The 15,713-nt window shown below is 47.7% G+C and overlaps 7 protein-coding genes; 3 read left to right on the top strand and 4 right to left on the bottom strand.

The window, feature by feature from the left end:
- Positions 1 to 77: 77 nt before the first annotated feature.
- Positions 78 to 1,494, bottom strand: FFUJ_02308 (uncharacterized protein; the record flags this gene model as incomplete). XM_023574023.1 has 3 exons in its annotated part: positions 78 to 385; positions 436 to 940; positions 988 to 1,494. 3 exons carry the CDS (start codon positions 1,492 to 1,494, stop codon positions 78 to 80), a joined length of 1,320 nt encoding a protein of 439 aa, XP_023427452.1.
- Positions 1,495 to 2,730: 1,236 nt separating this feature from the next.
- On the top strand, positions 2,731 to 3,430 carry FFUJ_02307 (probable GTP-binding protein Drab11; the record flags this gene model as incomplete). XM_023574022.1 has 4 exons in its annotated part: positions 2,731 to 2,751; positions 2,805 to 2,817; positions 2,868 to 3,254; positions 3,306 to 3,430. 4 exons carry the CDS (start codon positions 2,731 to 2,733, stop codon positions 3,428 to 3,430), a joined length of 546 nt encoding a protein of 181 aa, XP_023428765.1.
- Positions 3,431 to 3,703: 273 nt separating this feature from the next.
- FFUJ_02306 (uncharacterized protein) lies at positions 3,704 to 5,827 on the bottom strand (the record flags this gene model as incomplete). The annotated part of the gene is made up of 1 exon (XM_023574021.1): positions 3,704 to 5,827. One exon carries the CDS (start codon positions 5,825 to 5,827, stop codon positions 3,704 to 3,706), a length of 2,124 nt encoding a protein of 707 aa, XP_023427451.1.
- A 981-nt stretch (positions 5,828 to 6,808) lies between these two features.
- FFUJ_02305 (uncharacterized protein) lies at positions 6,809 to 8,560 on the top strand (the record flags this gene model as incomplete). XM_023574020.1 has 3 exons in its annotated part: positions 6,809 to 7,384; positions 7,436 to 8,399; positions 8,448 to 8,560. The coding sequence occupies 3 exons, from the start codon at positions 6,809 to 6,811 to the stop codon at positions 8,558 to 8,560; spliced, it is 1,653 nt and encodes a 550-aa protein (XP_023427450.1).
- Positions 8,561 to 8,589: 29 nt separating this feature from the next.
- FFUJ_02304 (uncharacterized protein) lies at positions 8,590 to 10,940 on the bottom strand (the record flags this gene model as incomplete). XM_023574019.1 has 6 exons in its annotated part: positions 8,590 to 9,172; positions 9,220 to 9,449; positions 9,589 to 10,202; positions 10,249 to 10,769; positions 10,825 to 10,853; positions 10,902 to 10,940. 6 exons carry the CDS (start codon positions 10,938 to 10,940, stop codon positions 8,590 to 8,592), a joined length of 2,016 nt encoding a protein of 671 aa, XP_023427449.1.
- Positions 10,941 to 11,390: 450 nt separating this feature from the next.
- On the top strand, positions 11,391 to 12,645 carry FFUJ_02303 (related to tetracycline resistance protein from transposon Tn4351/Tn4400; the record flags this gene model as incomplete). XM_023574017.1 has 2 exons in its annotated part: positions 11,391 to 11,891; positions 11,941 to 12,645. 2 exons carry the CDS (start codon positions 11,391 to 11,393, stop codon positions 12,643 to 12,645), a joined length of 1,206 nt encoding a protein of 401 aa, XP_023427448.1.
- A 275-nt stretch (positions 12,646 to 12,920) lies between these two features.
- On the bottom strand, positions 12,921 to 14,447 carry FFUJ_02302 (related to pentafunctional arom polypeptide; the record flags this gene model as incomplete). XM_023574016.1 has 2 exons in its annotated part: positions 12,921 to 14,025; positions 14,071 to 14,447. The coding sequence occupies 2 exons, from the start codon at positions 14,445 to 14,447 to the stop codon at positions 12,921 to 12,923; spliced, it is 1,482 nt and encodes a 493-aa protein (XP_023427447.1).
- Positions 14,448 to 15,713: the final 1,266 nt, after the last annotated feature.

The raw sequence follows: 15,713 nt of genomic DNA, 5'->3' as shown, positions 1-15,713 counted from the left end.
ATTACCTTTAGCACTTTTTATATCATGTGAAGAATATCTATTTATCTTATTGTTATACCATTACTTAACGCTTCCTTTTATAGAGGCTTTATCCCCCAATCACTGGTTCCCTTTGAAGTGAACTCAAGTGGCCACCTTGTATATGCTTCATAACTTGCGGGGACCTTTTGTTTAACGCGATGTAGCCAGGCTGTAATGATAGTCTTGCGGAAAGGGAAGGATGGCGATACTGGTGCTAGAGCAATCGAGGCAAGCACATACTCAATGGCGAAGAAATGTGCCATAATTATTTGGGCAACGTGATTCTCGGAATCGGAAATCGTAAGGTAGTCAGAAGCGCTGGCCCCTCCAAATAACTGGTATGCGCGGCAAATGGCACCAAAAGCTAGCAAGTCAGCAAATGCTTCCTCATAGCGACATAAACTAGCATCTTACCACCGACACATGTAGATCGTGACATCTCGAGGATGTTCTGAAGATTTGCGACAAGGCCGATTTCCAGTGTGCTTTGACCCAAAGGCGCAATAGCCTTTATGGATGCAATACCGGCATCAATTGCTTCATGGTCAGACAGACCCTTGTCGAATCCGTTGTTGATATCATTAACGCGCTGTACGTGCCCCTCTGTTGAGAACATTCGAAACAGTGAGTCCTCAAATTGGAAAACTGAGCTTTTGAAAACGATGGTACAGCCGCGAAGCATAGACAAGAACTCTTGCATCCCATCAGTCATATAGGAGGACTGCCACGTTAGAGCCATGAGGGTCGCGTATTGAGCATCACCCTCTTCCTTGGTCTGGCATGGGGCGCTCAGAGCAGAATTGAGCGACTTGATTGCTTGGACGCGATGCGATATGGCGTCTGAGTTATAATCAGTGCCATTGCAGAGGCCGAGATGTGAAGCTCCAACAGCCAGCATGGCATGAGCCAGGTAGTCGAACTGGTTTGTCAGCAGATGCCTCGAACCTGCGGAATATTTGCGCTTACGCCATGAGAATACTTTGCGACTTCTTTCCATACCTCTTCGCCTTGGATTGGAAGACCAGGATACGCATGGAGGAGAAAGTGGTGAAAGAAGCGTAAGTCAACCATAGAAAATTGCGCTTGAGATATTGCCTGCGCAGGTTGGGGTGAAAATAAGGTTATCAGCGCCTTATCCGAAGTCTGAGGATATTCGCATCTAAGGCCAAGACGATTGCAGTTATCACAAGACGGTGTTGTTTCCTGGCATTTAACGCGACGACGCTTGCAACTGAAGCATCCCCGCCTTGATTTGGTGTGACCCTTGCGAGGAATTGGTCTGCGGCGAGGACGACCAGATGTTAGCGAGGAGGGGGAGGATGAAGAGGTAGATGTCGATACATCAGCAACGCCTCCAGAGGACAGTTGCTTGAGCGATGGGCTCTCTGGAGGCTGTCTGTTGTCAATAGCCTGCGAGCAGTAGTCATCAAGGTGCGAGATCCGGGGTTCCGAGGGCGATAGAGAATTATCCATTACGGAAAGGAAGCGATGAAAACGAGCATATGTTGGCATATAGCAGAGAGATGTATGATAATCTCAGGTGTTACTGAGGGCTGAGGCTGAGGCTGGGTTGCATCGCAAAGGGGCGGAATTGGGTGTAAGCACGGGCTGATATAGGCCGATTGGTCCGAATTATACTTAACTTGGCATTCCTGAAGAGGCCAGTGCTAGCTTAACTCTAATAAGCTAATAAAAATTGTTAGTCATTTATCAAAGCTTTTAACTATACACTAAATTTCTTAGGTAGAATTGCTACGCCTCAGCTGAGCATGGTCGGGGTGCAAATCGTCCAGTCCATTTGCGGCTTCAATATTGGATACGATACACTGGCAGTAGGTAGATTAATCCAAGCACTGAGAAAATTATGCAGGCCCTCAAGACAGAGTCTCCCTCCGCCTACCTCTATGCAATTTAAGTTAATGCATCTATTGCCTTTACATTCGGCTATGTAGAGGCCGAGGGTTCAGGAAATTTGATACTTTTTACAACAACACAAATAATAAAGTTTTCCAAGAAAACTTCCAAAATGGCGAGCGAGAGGTGAACAAAAGGTATTCAATAGGGCTTAGAAACATGTTAGCAAGAGAAACGTGGAATAGAGCAAGGACAGAGGCATGGATATGACTTTGGGTATGGGCTAGTCGATATCCTTGCAGTCCAGAAGCCATAAGCGCCACATTAGATGTCAAGCCTTTATTCTGACGAATTCCTTGATGTGCTCTTTGTAATCTGCTCTAGTAAAGGAAGTTATATGAACTTGTCACCTCTTTGGTACATTATGAGAGTGATCTAGCTATACTTAGGTTTGTCTATAAACGACTGTTCAGGGTAGGTTGCCAGGCATTCATCTTTGGTAACATGTGACAACATCATTTGAGTTGCTCTTGTAAAGATCCCTGAAATAGGTATTAGAACTAAGAGATGTGCTGTCCACATAAATTAATACTAGTGCTCGGGGTTATACCTATGGGCAATCCCCAAGAATTCATCAACAATACAGTAGAAATTCACTATGAGACCTTGAACCGCGCCATGCCGGGGCGAAGGTATAGCTGCTCTCGGACTCGCTTCTGCTCTCGCTTATATCCCCTGCGACGGAGAGGGAACCAGTGTTAGTCAGCGACGCGGTCAAAAGTGGCGGTAAGTCAACGTCCGTGTCAACTCCTTCACTCAAATTTTACAACTGGGTACCCATCAAGTTTCCAAAAGATGGGCGATATACCGTACGATGTAGGCATGGCCCATTTCGCGCATAGTTCAAAGCTAATCCAGCATATCTCTAGTACCGTTGGAAAGGTTTGATAAGACTCAATTACCGGTAATTTCTGGTTACTAACCGATATCAGTGGTTCTCCTGGGTGACTCGACGGTTGGAAAGTCAAATATCGCGAGTCAATTCATGCAAGGCGAATTCCAGCCTGACTCTAGCCCAACAATTGGCGTGAAGCCTACCACCAAAATCGTGCAATGCAACTCCAAGGCCGTCAAGGTCAATATCTGGGACACAGCTGGCCTTGAGAAATATCGGGCGCCAGTAGTTTATTACAATGATGCCGTGGCTGTAATGTTAGTCTACGACATTACCAAGCGCCAGAGTTTTGAGAATGCAGCACGCTGGTTGGACGAGGCTCGAAGGCATGGTGAACCTGGGATCGTTTTCATGGTCGTGGGAAATAAAACAGACCTGGAGCGCAGAAGGTCTGTGACGACGGAGGAGGGAAAGAAATTTGCGAGTAAGTTGACCTGTCTTTGTTGATATGCTTGATAGTACTAATGGGGTGCAGAACTTAACAAACTTATGTTTATCGAAACATCGGCTTGCGAAAACACTCAAGTTGACCTTGCTTTTCAGAGAATATTAAACGGTATGGCTGATCCTTCTGATATACCTCATGAAGCCGCTTGCTGATCACCTTGTTTCCCTAGGCGTCTACAAGCAGAACTGCCAGGAGAAATAATAGTCTAATTGGCGCAAGAACGTTGAGTCCCGGCTTCTCATCCCTTTCTATTATTTGGCATGGTAATATCTATCAATATCAATATCAGTTGACATGCCGAGAGCCTTTGTATCATCGAAAAGTTTTATCAACATGTAAACTCGACTTGCAAATATTGCAGCAATTTGTCTCTTAATTGCAAATCGGCAGTGTCCCTACAAGCGTGTGCTTGCAACACGAGGCTCTTACTTAGTGACAAATGAGTCCTCACTCCATCCATAAGCCCGATTCAGGCGTCGTGCCAAAATCAGGATCAAATAACCCTCGATCTGCGACTGATGAGGTCGGTGAATGCTAACAGGTCTCTTGATGTCCATATCCTCAGACGGTCGGAACGTGTAAACGGATCCAAATCGTGGCAGCACCGAGAATCCCAGCTCAGACATGGCCGCCTCGAAGGATGACCAGTTAACAGATCCTCGTGCTTGAGTCTTGCTGAAGAGGGTCGCAAAGACCTCGGCTGTTGATGAGCTGACCTTTACTGGCTGGGTCGGCTTTGTGGCTTCCTTGTGTTCAAGAGAGTCTGTGGTCGGGGTGATCGCGTAGACAGAGGAGTGTTCTGGGCGCATCTTTTCTTTCTGTCTTCGAATCTCGATTCTCTGCTTTGCGTCCACTGGAGTGGTGTCGATGGGGACAAAATCTGCCTTGGTATCCTTGTTTGCCTTATTCCTGGCCTGCTGGTACTGTTCTTCGACGTTTCGGAACGCTTTCTCTAGTTCATCTTGGTACAGAGACCCCATTTTCGTGCCTGTCTTCTCTACGACAAACCCATCCAGAGCCTCCAGTGCTCTAGCAGACATGCCAGGCTCAAGAAGATTATCGATCGGGGCAGCATAGTCGCGCAGGTCAACTTCCTTCTTGATTTGGCTGAGCTCGGTATCGACCTCCTGTAAGCCGGTGACTAGCAGGTTCCCTTTCTTTCGTGATGCGGAGGGAAATGGGTGCACAGTTGACAAATCCTGGACGAATGCGACGATGGCAGCCACGTCATGAAGCGTACGGGACTCCCTCTCATCAAGCTTCTCGCGCTCCAAAGGATGCGCCCTGTAGAGATCGCTGAGCTTCTCCATCCACTCAACTGCTTTCGTGACGGTAGTCTCCGGCTGACAGAGTCGCAGTAAGTAATGCAGCTGAGGGTCAGAGCGCGTAAGCTCTTCCGGCTTGCCTTTCATCGAGACCTTGGCATTGCCTGAATTGTCATACGCGTTGGAAATTCGTTTAAACCATTTCGACCCAGTTCCTGTTGAAACTTGGCGCTTGAAAAGCGCTTGTGCGCGAGCATACTCGAAGTGACAAATGTTTGCCAGCTCTTGGAGAATGGTGGATTTGTAGAGCTTGTCGGTAGACGGCTTCTCAAGAAGGTCAAGAAGGCCTGTGATGGACTCCCAAACAGCAATTCCCTGGACTGCATGGTGGATTGTCTCGAAGACTGCGGGTCCGATGTATTTGTCGGTATGGACTGGTAGCGAGCGGCCCTTCTCGTCGGGAACAAGTTCTGGTCGGCTGAAGAACTGAACGTTGACACCAGGACATAGGACTGTAGGTTCGGTTCGAAGTAGTGACAGGTATTCCTCAAGAGAGGACTTTTGATCAGAAGCAATCGCGACTATTTCCTGGGTCGTAAGTTTGACTGTCGCCTGCTTGGAGGCAGACTCAGAAAGAGGTGAATTCTTAGATTGTTTCTTCTTGACGCCTCGGGCTCTTGTCTGTGATCCTTGGTCGAGGATATCTTCAATCATAACATTGAGGAGCTGTAGAATGGTGATTTGCCGCTGAAGGACGAGCTCTCCTATCGATCGCGGGATGAGAACGCCATGGTCAACAGCGATTCGCAGGCCTTTCATAACCTCCTCCAGATGCTTGGGCTGAACCGTGAATGACTGGCCGTACTTTTCGTCGTAGAAGTAGGTATAGGAATGCTTGAAAGGGTCGACGTGGCGGAGATTCTTCTCCCGAACCATCTTCTCGATGAGATGGCGGTCTCCCAGCGTGCCACTGACGCCTTCGGCATACTGCTCAAATAGAGTCTTCGTGGAGCGATGCTTGAGAATGTCGAGGAGAAAGTCCGAGTTGGGAGCTGTGATATCTTCGAGGTTCCATTCAGGAATGAATTTGTAGACGTTGCCCAGCGATACGTCTGACGAGTGCTTGAGGACAAGTCCATCAGCGGAGCCGGCTCTCATGCATTTCGCGCGTTGGGCTTTGTTGAATGAGCGCCAGGCAGTTTCGACTTTGGGACCGTGGGCTTTCCATTTGCGCTGCAAATCGCCGTGCAGCTCGCGAATCATTTCGGAGGAGTTGGCTTCCATTTTGGCTGGTCTTGGCGATCTCGATGTGTTGTAGGGCGCAGATACAAATGCCGGTGAAGTACGGAGTAGACTTTGGAGGAAAACGGTGGGGGCTTGAGAAAGCACGCGCCACATTATGGCTGGGAGAAGGGTTGTGGCTCGTGCACCATCAAATGAGGATGGAGGTGCGACTTTCAATGATCATAAGATGAAAGAAAACTATGGATAGTAAAATTGTGTTTGGAATGAGAGGCAACATCTTCTAAAGTGCTGGTCACGAATATCTCGAAGCTTCGCAGACATTGAGGTGAATCGCCCAGTCAAGTCAAGCTCAACCAGTAAAAAGTAATTTTTGAGCCTCAATACGCATTACAATGTCCCATGACCGACAAGCCTCTCCTCCTATAGTATCTTCCAAAAGGACCATCACCCAAACTCGTAGGGTATATATCTGATAGACAGTCCTAGACTAAACAGATCACAGATAAGAACAACTGCATTTCTTCGTCGACATCTGCGATATACGTTTCCTTCTCACTCTCGACAGCTTCCTACATCCTTACTACTCGCGAAGTTATAAATGGAAGTGAATACTAAAGTAAGAGTCTTTCACGTTCTGACCAGTAACTGATTAAATCCAACAACCCTCTTATGGCTATAGCGTTTTAATTAGCGGCTAATTAACACTGAATTGAATCCTACAAAAACACCATAAAGCTGTCTTATGAAGACTGAAAGGATGAGATATACTTGCCGCTCAGCTCTCGTTGGTGGCAAAGTACTTCTATAACGGCCCCCAAATCTTATCACGGGATGGTTTATCAGCCTGTGTCTTGGCAATCGAATCCAAGCCAATCAAAGAAGGCAGTGCTTACTGTGGAACCCTGCTAGCGCATCTCATAGGGCTCAATCTGTAGGCTCCAGGGGTCCTAGAAACCAGCCTTGAATGAGATTACCTCGACTTTTTCATTCTCTCCTCTCTCTTCTTCATCCTTCGTCACAATGGTTGAACGAAAGTTCCAGATCATAGATAAATATGATTTCAACAGAACATACCACGGCATCGCGATATCCGAACAGTGGCAAGCCTGGGAGACGGCGCACTTCTTCCGTGTCAGGTCCATCATCGAGAACCCGACCGCAGGCGCGCGGCTAATTGCCTATGGCTGCAATAACGGTGATGCAAACTCACTCAACTGTACGACAACATGCTCCAACGCAACACTCATGTATAGCTCGCCTGAGAACATGTGGAACTGTATCACGCTCGCGACGTTGGGGATGCTAGTTGGACCTGGGAATGATACAATTGACCGCGAAAGTGAGAAGGAAATGGATGATAAGTTTCATTTTGGAACTGTTGAGAAGTTCAATACTTTGGATGTCTTTCGGAAGGTCAGGGACTGCGCTTGGGCTTCTTGCTCTGACTCTACGTACGGCAGCTGCACGAGCAGTCTTCAAGGGTTCAAGTGCGGACCTATTTCACCGGATAATATCGCCAAGTTTGGTAGAGTCATGGCAAAGCCCTACTGTCAGGCTGCAAGCGCTGGTATAGACTTGGACATTGCTGGACAAGGTGTACGTTTGTTATCCCCTATTCTTATGTGAGACTCTAACTAACTCTTGTAGATCGTCACGGCGTATGTCATCCAGCTAGTGCTCGTCCTGTTCCTCGGTTTCTGCTTTAAGTTGACAACGTCATGGATCCGAACTTTTGGCCGCATGAGTAGCTCATTCCAGAAAGACTCTGTATTTCGACAAACATGCCACAGGTGGCAGAGAACACTGTCCGAAACACGCTTCGCAAAAGCTTCATCCTCCGCTATGCTCGACCTTCAAGAGTCGCAAGCTCTATTCGCTGCTACCATCTCGATCACGGCCATCATCACGTTCGACGGCGGAAATAGGGCCGGCTTAGCCAACATGCTTACACTCTTCTCGTGGATGTTCAACCATCGGATCCTGCAAGGACTCATCACAGCTGGTATATACCCGGCTCTGATGACGCAGCTCGTTATGCACCGAGCTGGAGAGCGTCGATTCTACACCCTCTTCTTCGTTGTTCTGTCCTGGATCCTCATGATAGTCATTACCGAGGTTCAAGACTTCAATGCCGATGGATTTGAAGAACACCTGAAGCAAGTTTCGACCGTGGATGCTTGCGGAGGCAATCCTGGGCCAATGAGCTTCTGTCAGGGAATCAAGGAAAAGAGCCGCTATGATTTCTTTAACGTTACCCTTACATGTCGGTTTGCAGTTCATATCATAGTATCATGCCTAGTCATCGACTGGATTGTGCATTTTACTAAGACACGAATGACTGGAGACAAGATCAAGTATATGCAAATTGGCAGAGACTCTCGTACGATCTTCTCATTCGCGGAGACCAAGGGCGCCAAACTCTTGCTGGGAGTCTTCTGGGCTGCGATCGAAATTCTCACGGTTATCATGATCTCCATTGGTCTGCACGAGATGGTTGAACTACTTGACATGCACTCATCTGGTAGTGGCCTGTCGACATGGGGATTTGGACAACTCGTTGCCGTTGCTATCTGGTTCCCAGTAATGATCAAGTTCGTCTGCCTCATTATATGTAAGTCTAACAATGACAGAAGTTATGGATGCTTGCTGACTTTTGTAGTCGGGCCCAGGAAAGAGGTCAAGCAGATGGCCGATGCAGACAGGCCACAAGTCTTGGAGATAACTAGCTATCCACAGAACAAAGCGGACAACACAGCATCCAGATCTGCTTAAGCATTTGTAGCATGTATATCTTAGCACCTTTATAGCCTATCGCCGTTCTGCTCCCCGTAATAAACATCCCAAGCGAACCAGTCAAACATGACATCAAACGGCCTCTTAGTACCCCGGGATTCTGGCTGCACTGATTCCGATGAAGCGCTTCTGGAGGTAGCGTGAGCCGCACTTCCATCTGTAGCGTCGGTGGTGCGCGCACCCTGTGTAGGGATCAGGTTTGACGGTAGCCACTGAATATAATGCTCCAGATCAGCGCCAATTTCGCCACCCAGCTCCAGTTGTACGTCCCCTAAAGATGGAACATAATTCTCTTCCTTTGAACTAATCACGGTATGGGTGCTTGCTAAGAGTTGCTGAGTTGGTGCAAATGGATGTGAACCATCAACGTACTGCTTTGCCAACCGTAGGAACACTGCTGCAATGTTCTCAAGCCGCTTACACAACGGAGCTAAAATTTGCATTTGATCTCTCATAGTATGATAGTACGAGACAGTCATAGACAAAAGCTCGAGGTCTCGCTGGATCGTGATCTTGCTGGTAAGCGCATGTTTGTGGACTAAGTTCTCGAACATGATGAAGTACGGTATGAAAGGGTAGTATAAGAGATGCCTGTCTATTCTTAGATATCTGCGCAAAGTAATTAGGGCACAACTTACCAGATCATACTGTTATATATCGAAGTCCAATTGGAGATCATCGAAGGAAGAAGAGAGATAGCTTCCCTCGCGGTCTCTTGTCTTAAGTTGGCAGAAGGTGGATGATATTTGAGGAAGATCATCGACACATGCAAATACTCAAACTTGATAGTGCTGATGCCCAATTTCATCTCGCGTAGTTCGTTGGGGCCTGAGAAAGGTGTTTCATTCTGGAGGGTATCGCTCAATATCTACTGAGGGTTAGTATTTGTAATCCGAATCGCACTTTTCAGAACTCGCCTTGTTTGTTCGAGTATACCACTCTTCTAAACGCTCCTTAAAGTCGCCTTATAGCTCGGGGGTGTGCCTTGAGTCTAGGGCCACCCCGACCATCTGTGCGAGCTCAATGCGGGCAAGAAACATATGACCTCCGAACACAGGTCTTTCGGTCCTTCCGTCTGCATCAGGGGAGTCACTGCAAGGATGAAACCTTGTTAAATAATGCAAATCTGGTAGTGGAACGTGAGAGTATGTTGCTGATGGAAGAGAACATGAGCGGCCAAACGCAAGAGCACATGATTTGTCTACGGCGAAAAGAAGCCAAAATAGGCTCAAACGCCGCTGAGTTGTCACATAATCTGCTTCGGATGGTGTGTGCAGCCCTAAAGCCTCAGCTTGACGACAGGCATGGCCAACAAGCATCCACGATTCATTAGGCGAAGCATAATCCTCACCATGGATGGCGAGCATAATAAGGGTTTGAAGATTGACTTCGTGAGGTTCGAGAAAGATTCTGCTGTCGTTAAGCGCCAACTTCATATTGTTCCTGTACTGTTGAGCTCTGGCGTCTTCGTCATGTGCCAACATAGTGAGAATCATGTAGTTGATATACACCACCCATGCCTTTTTCGATACAGTTTCAGGCCTGAAGGTGGTTTGTATGAGGAGGGTCTCTGAAGGTGTGATGAAGAACGCGTCAGCCAAGCTGGCATTTTCCAAGAAGCCTTCAACAATTAGCTGACGTTGAGCACCTGGTTGGAGAATACTTACGGCCTATCATTTGATAACCCTCGCCCTTGGACGGTACAAAAAAGTCAGTCTTATGATAACCTTTACTGGTTACAACTGCTGTTGTCAAAGAATCCGACAAATACTGAAACTCCCTTGCTGCTTGCTGATGAACAGGTGATGTTCCGATAGTTGTGTTGGTGATAGATATGTCCTTTAAAAAGGAAAAGGAATTTATACCTTCTACATTCCGGTTGGGACGTGGATCATTTCCATCTTGAGGCTCGCAGTCCTTTTCAGATATCTGTCTGTAGTTGGGTGATGTAACGTAACTCACCGCCTCAGCGCCTTGAGTTACAGTAGTAGTTAGAGCCTGTACCGCTTCTTCTACATTCTTCAATCGCGTATGTGGCCTTTCAATGCTCTGCTGGTTCTTTAAACCAAGAGAAGGACGGGTTTCTTGCTTATTGACGCTGCCCTTGTGTGCCGGTTTATCGCGGGAATAGTTACAAGGGCCTGGCCATGGTTGGCACGAGATACACTTGGGAAGATCCTTGGAACATCTAGTACTCAGTTAGCAGACGAAATGATAATCTTCCGATTTGCTATTTCATGTACCTAAACTTTTTTTGCTTGCAGTAGTCGCACTGATGCTTGGTGAGTATCAGTTCTGGCGCAGAATGAGTGATGCTTACAGCATAACGAGCTAAGCCTGCATTCGCCCTAGAAGACATCCGATGAAGTTTGATGGACTTGCCTTGTTCAAAGAAATTCGAATGGCGATTAAGAATAAGAGAAGAGGATGAAAGTTTGAGACCGAGGAAGTTCCCCTCTGTCATCAAGCCCGAAGAGTCGCGCTCTAATTGGCTGAGATCGGAGCAAACAAGTGCTTACTTTCCGAAGTCCACCAATCAATTGCAGCAGACTCGGATATACCTGGAAAATAACAGCATCAACTCAGTAGAATCAACCACATTGTATAATTTCCAAGACGCGAGGTTATCAGTTGAAGGCAGATGCCAATCGGCGGAGTAATACGGACTTTGAAAGGACTATTGTTGTCCGTTAACCATCACAACCCCTGGTTCATTCATCAACTTACACATATAAAACATAGCAAGCAGCCATACTATCTTTCAACGTCATAGAGATAAACAGTCCCAAACACTCAAGAATCATCTGACATGCCTACCAAAGCACCTATTGCCATAATCGGAGCAGGACCCAGCGGCCTGACTCTCGCCCGGCTACTCGAGATCAACAGCATCGATTACATCGTCTATGAGCGTGAAAGTCCAGAGCCGAAGTTCACCAACCAAGGAGGAACTCTAGACATCCACGCCTCCTCAGGTCATCTTGCCCTCAAAGAAGCTCGGTTGTTTGACAAATTCAAGAGCCTTGCTCGATGGGATGCATCTCGTGTGTTCTTGCAGAACCCAGTCGGAACAGTCAAGGCTGTATTTGGGGAAGACCGCGATGCTCCCGAGATTAACAGGCTGCAACTTCGGAAATTATTGCTTGACTCAATCCCACCCCAGAAGATTCGCTGGGCTCATGGTGTAAAGTCTGTTGAGAAAGGTGAAAAGGCGGTTAAGCATCTTATCCATTTTTCCAATGGAACTTCTGCATCTGGCTTTGGTCTTATCGTTGGCGCAGATGGAGCGTGGAGCAAGGTGCGCCCACTGGTATGTCAAGACACTTATCGCGTCGTAGTCTATACTAATACATATCAAGCTTAATTCGGCAATACCCGATTACTCTGGTAAAGTTTTCATTGAAGGCAGCATATCCCATAACAACCCAAGCTATACTGCCGCACTGGAGCACGCAGGTCCAGGGAACATGCTCGCAATGGGACAGCATAAGATTGTGGCCGTTCAGCAGCTAGCCGACCGTTCCTATCGATTCTACATGGGTATGGATGCGCCGGAAGAGCTCTATCGCAGACCTCTGAGCCATGAAGATACAGAGGACATTCGTCAGAAATTGCTATCTTCACCAGAATTCTTCGCAGACTGGGCTCCAAAGCTGAGGGAATATCTTACCAATGCTGAAGGTCCATTCCATGCATGGCCTCTGTATCGCTTACCTGCTTGGTCGGTCATTTGGGAACGAGTCCCTGGAGCTACCCTTCTTGGGGATGCTGCTCATCTTGCAACCCCGCTTGTGGGCGAGGGAGTGAATATGGCCATGTTGGATGCTCTCATGCTGGCGAAGGCGATAATTAAGTACTGTAAGAATACTAGTGGTGCAGACACCGAAGACAGTGAGCTGGAAAGCGCATTGACGGAATACGAGGAGGAGATGTTTGAACGTGGCCAGGACTACATACGGCGCTGCATGGCACGAGAAGCTGAGTTCTTTTCGGAGAACGCGGCGGAGGACTTCATCAACATGATCAACAGAGCAAAATATAATGCAGAAGAGGATGGCAAGTGAGGGCCCTGATCCTTCAACAGAGTATGAGGAGCATAAACGTTGAAGAGGGCATACAGTCACAACTCAATCGGATCGGTTATGGAGTAAAATCCTTGGTTGTATATTGAATTGAAAGTAAAACCGTGGATGCTGAGTGATTTATCATCTCGTTCTCAGACCCGGTATCATAATGCTAAAAGGACCAGGATATAAGGCAATCCCAGTCAACTAAACCAGCCTAGCAATCGTATACTCATTCCCAATGCATTGAATTTTGTTTTTGTTTTGGATTGCAATCATTGACTCTCAACTGTCACAGCCTTGGCGATCTGGGTTTGGATACCATTCGCCTTCTCCTTCAGGTCACTAAGGATACCCTTGTCCTGGTTACCGTTGGTCTTGGAAGAGCTGACGACGTAGTCGTCATCACTGCTAGAGTCTTGCTGAAGACCATCAACACCCTCGGGACCAGAGGCATGAAGCTTAGCGTTCTCAACGCCATTGAGGGGAATGTTCTGGGCATGGCCGTTCTCAACAGGGGCACCGTTCATGGTGTATCCAGTGTCGCTAGAGTCAACGAAAGCTTCAAGACCAGCGCCCTGGCGAGGATAAGACTTCATGATCTTCTTGTGCTCCTCGAGAGCAGCGACCATCTCGTCGTGGCTGACGTCGTTCAAGAAGACACAGTCACCCATTGGGTTGATGGGAACAGCAGCGCGAAGCTTGCCGTCACGGGTCTTTAGAATTGCGGCTGTAGCCTTCTCGAGAAGAGAGGCATCGAACTGAGGATGGTCCATGGAGAGACCAGCCCGGGAGAAGAGGTTCAAAAGACGCGTGTGTTCCTCTGATGAGAGAAGACCACGGATGTGAGCGAGGGTGGCAGAGTAAGCCATGTCGATGGAGATAGCATGACCATGACGAAGAGGAGTCTCAGGTACAAGCTCATGAAGAGGAGACCAAGTATGGCCATAGGCAATAACACGATCAAGCATAATCTCATGCAAGTTGGGTGTCTCAAGCTTCAGCATCTCATGGATACCAGCACGGCAGATCTTATCAGCAACCTCCTTAATCTCAGGAGTAGCATCATCAGATCGTCCAAAGCCAGTGTTGATCAGCTGCTCGCAGTACTTCTCAAGAAGATCATAAGTATCCTTGTGGGCACAAGTAGAGATCTTAATCAGCTCTGCAAAGCCGTTGCGGATCTGTGCTACGGGGAGACTGCGGAGGAAGGTGAAGTCAAGGAATGTGTGAGATGGGGCGTGGTAGGCACCAAGACGGTTCTTGTAGCGGCCGTAGTTGACGGCGACTTTGATGGAGACTGAGGCATCTATGAGACCGATGACCGTGGTGGGGATGCGGATGTAGTTGGTGTTGCGACGATACGCAGCACAAGCAAAGCTGTAACTGTCAGTTGAGTTATTAACAATAGTGGCTAGGACTTACCCAGCAACGTCAGTGACAAGACCACCACCAACAACAAGAACAGGCTCCTTTCGGTAAATACCAAAATCAGTCATCGAATCAACAATCGATAACAGAGTATCCATGCTCTTGGCCTTCTCACCAATCATAGTCTTGTGAATAGTGAGAGGAATGCCATAGTGATCAAAATACCTCTGCATCTCATTCCCATAGAGGTTAAAGATGTTGAGATCCATCACAGCCAGACATCGTCCCCAGGGGGAGTAGAGCTGGTAGAGCTGAGGATTGGCGGTGTTGAAAACACCATCGAGAAACTCAAAGTCATACTCGATCTTCTCGTAGCCACAAACAGCGAAACCCTTGGAGGTGGGCTCGACGGTAGCACTCATATCAGACATGTTGGGTGGTGTTTTGGGGTAGTACAATATGGGTAAAAGGGTGTAGAGGATGTGTGTAGCTTGGAATTCAGGGCATTGATGGCGACGGGAAGACCTTTTTATGTGTGAATACCACCCCCCTCCGAGAGATACTCAACTGCCGACAAGCCTTCAAGCTAGGGTTCTCTTCACGAGAGCAAGTTAACACTACATGAGTTGTCGGTAAACGAGTGGTTGGGGGAGAAGTACAGAGACATGAGGACCGTTTCATTGGGTAGGTGGTTTGAGGCCCGAGACTTGGCTACAGGTGCATGTTTGCAGGCGGATGCATGTATCTAATGTTGGTGTCATGATGGCCAAGTTACGATGGGTCAGAAGCATTAGTTCCTACGCTTCTGTAAGAGTGCATGCAATATAGCCCGTGAGGAACGAGCAGTTGAGCACGACATAGGTTATACTAGCCCGTTTGGTAAGGTGTATTGCGAATCCCTCTTTTTCGAGGTGTCATATACCCAGCAACCGCAACGGGATGTACCGTGAATTTGTCGTTCAGGGGTAGGATCTTAGGCCCCGCGTGGGGCCAGATTGTACCTAGATCAATGTCCTAGGAGAGAGTAAAGGATACTGTATTCTCGTAAAGACGGGGCGATGTTAGCGAGATGGCGTCGATTACACTACCATCTCGCATGTGCGCGTCATTCATTAGGTTTTCCCCACGTTTACTAGCGGAGTATCCCTTGGCCAAAAATAACACGGGGACATGTGAAATGCCTAGACCCTGAAGTGAGATTGGGAAAAGGGACAATGGGAATGTTGCACTGCAGATCTACGATATCTACCCTTGCGCCTTACGGGGACCGTTATTCCCTGACCGCCTCTTATTTTCCGAATCCATCTTCTTTTGCATCTCCTGTTCACAAGTTCACAAGTCTAGCACGTCATAGACGTAAGCAGACTCCTAGCACAGCATCTCGGTGTAACAGTATTGTGGGCTGGTGACAGAAAAAGAGAGTCTCGACCGTTTGCATCGGTATACACAGTGGCAATTCCGCACATGGTGTGTTTTTCTTGTGATACCTCGAAGGAACGTAAGGAACTTGCTGGAGCTGTAATTGGTTGCGAAACGGACCGGTGTGAAAAGCTGCATATGCATGTGGTGAAACCATCGGAGCTAATCTTCCTGGCGAAGAAGCCTAATGTATTTTTCCCCTCTTTCGGATCTGAGACTAGGCTGAGCTAGATTGTTCTGTCTTAGTAGAGAGGGGACTGGTTGTGAACGGAATGTGT

The sequence above is a fragment of the Fusarium fujikuroi genome, chromosome FFUJ_chr03 (assembly GCF_900079805.1).
Source record: "Fusarium fujikuroi IMI 58289 draft genome, chromosome FFUJ_chr03".
Taxonomy (NCBI): Eukaryota; Fungi; Ascomycota; class Sordariomycetes; order Hypocreales; family Nectriaceae; genus Fusarium; species Fusarium fujikuroi.
This window is presented reverse-complemented; position numbering and strand designations above follow the sequence as displayed.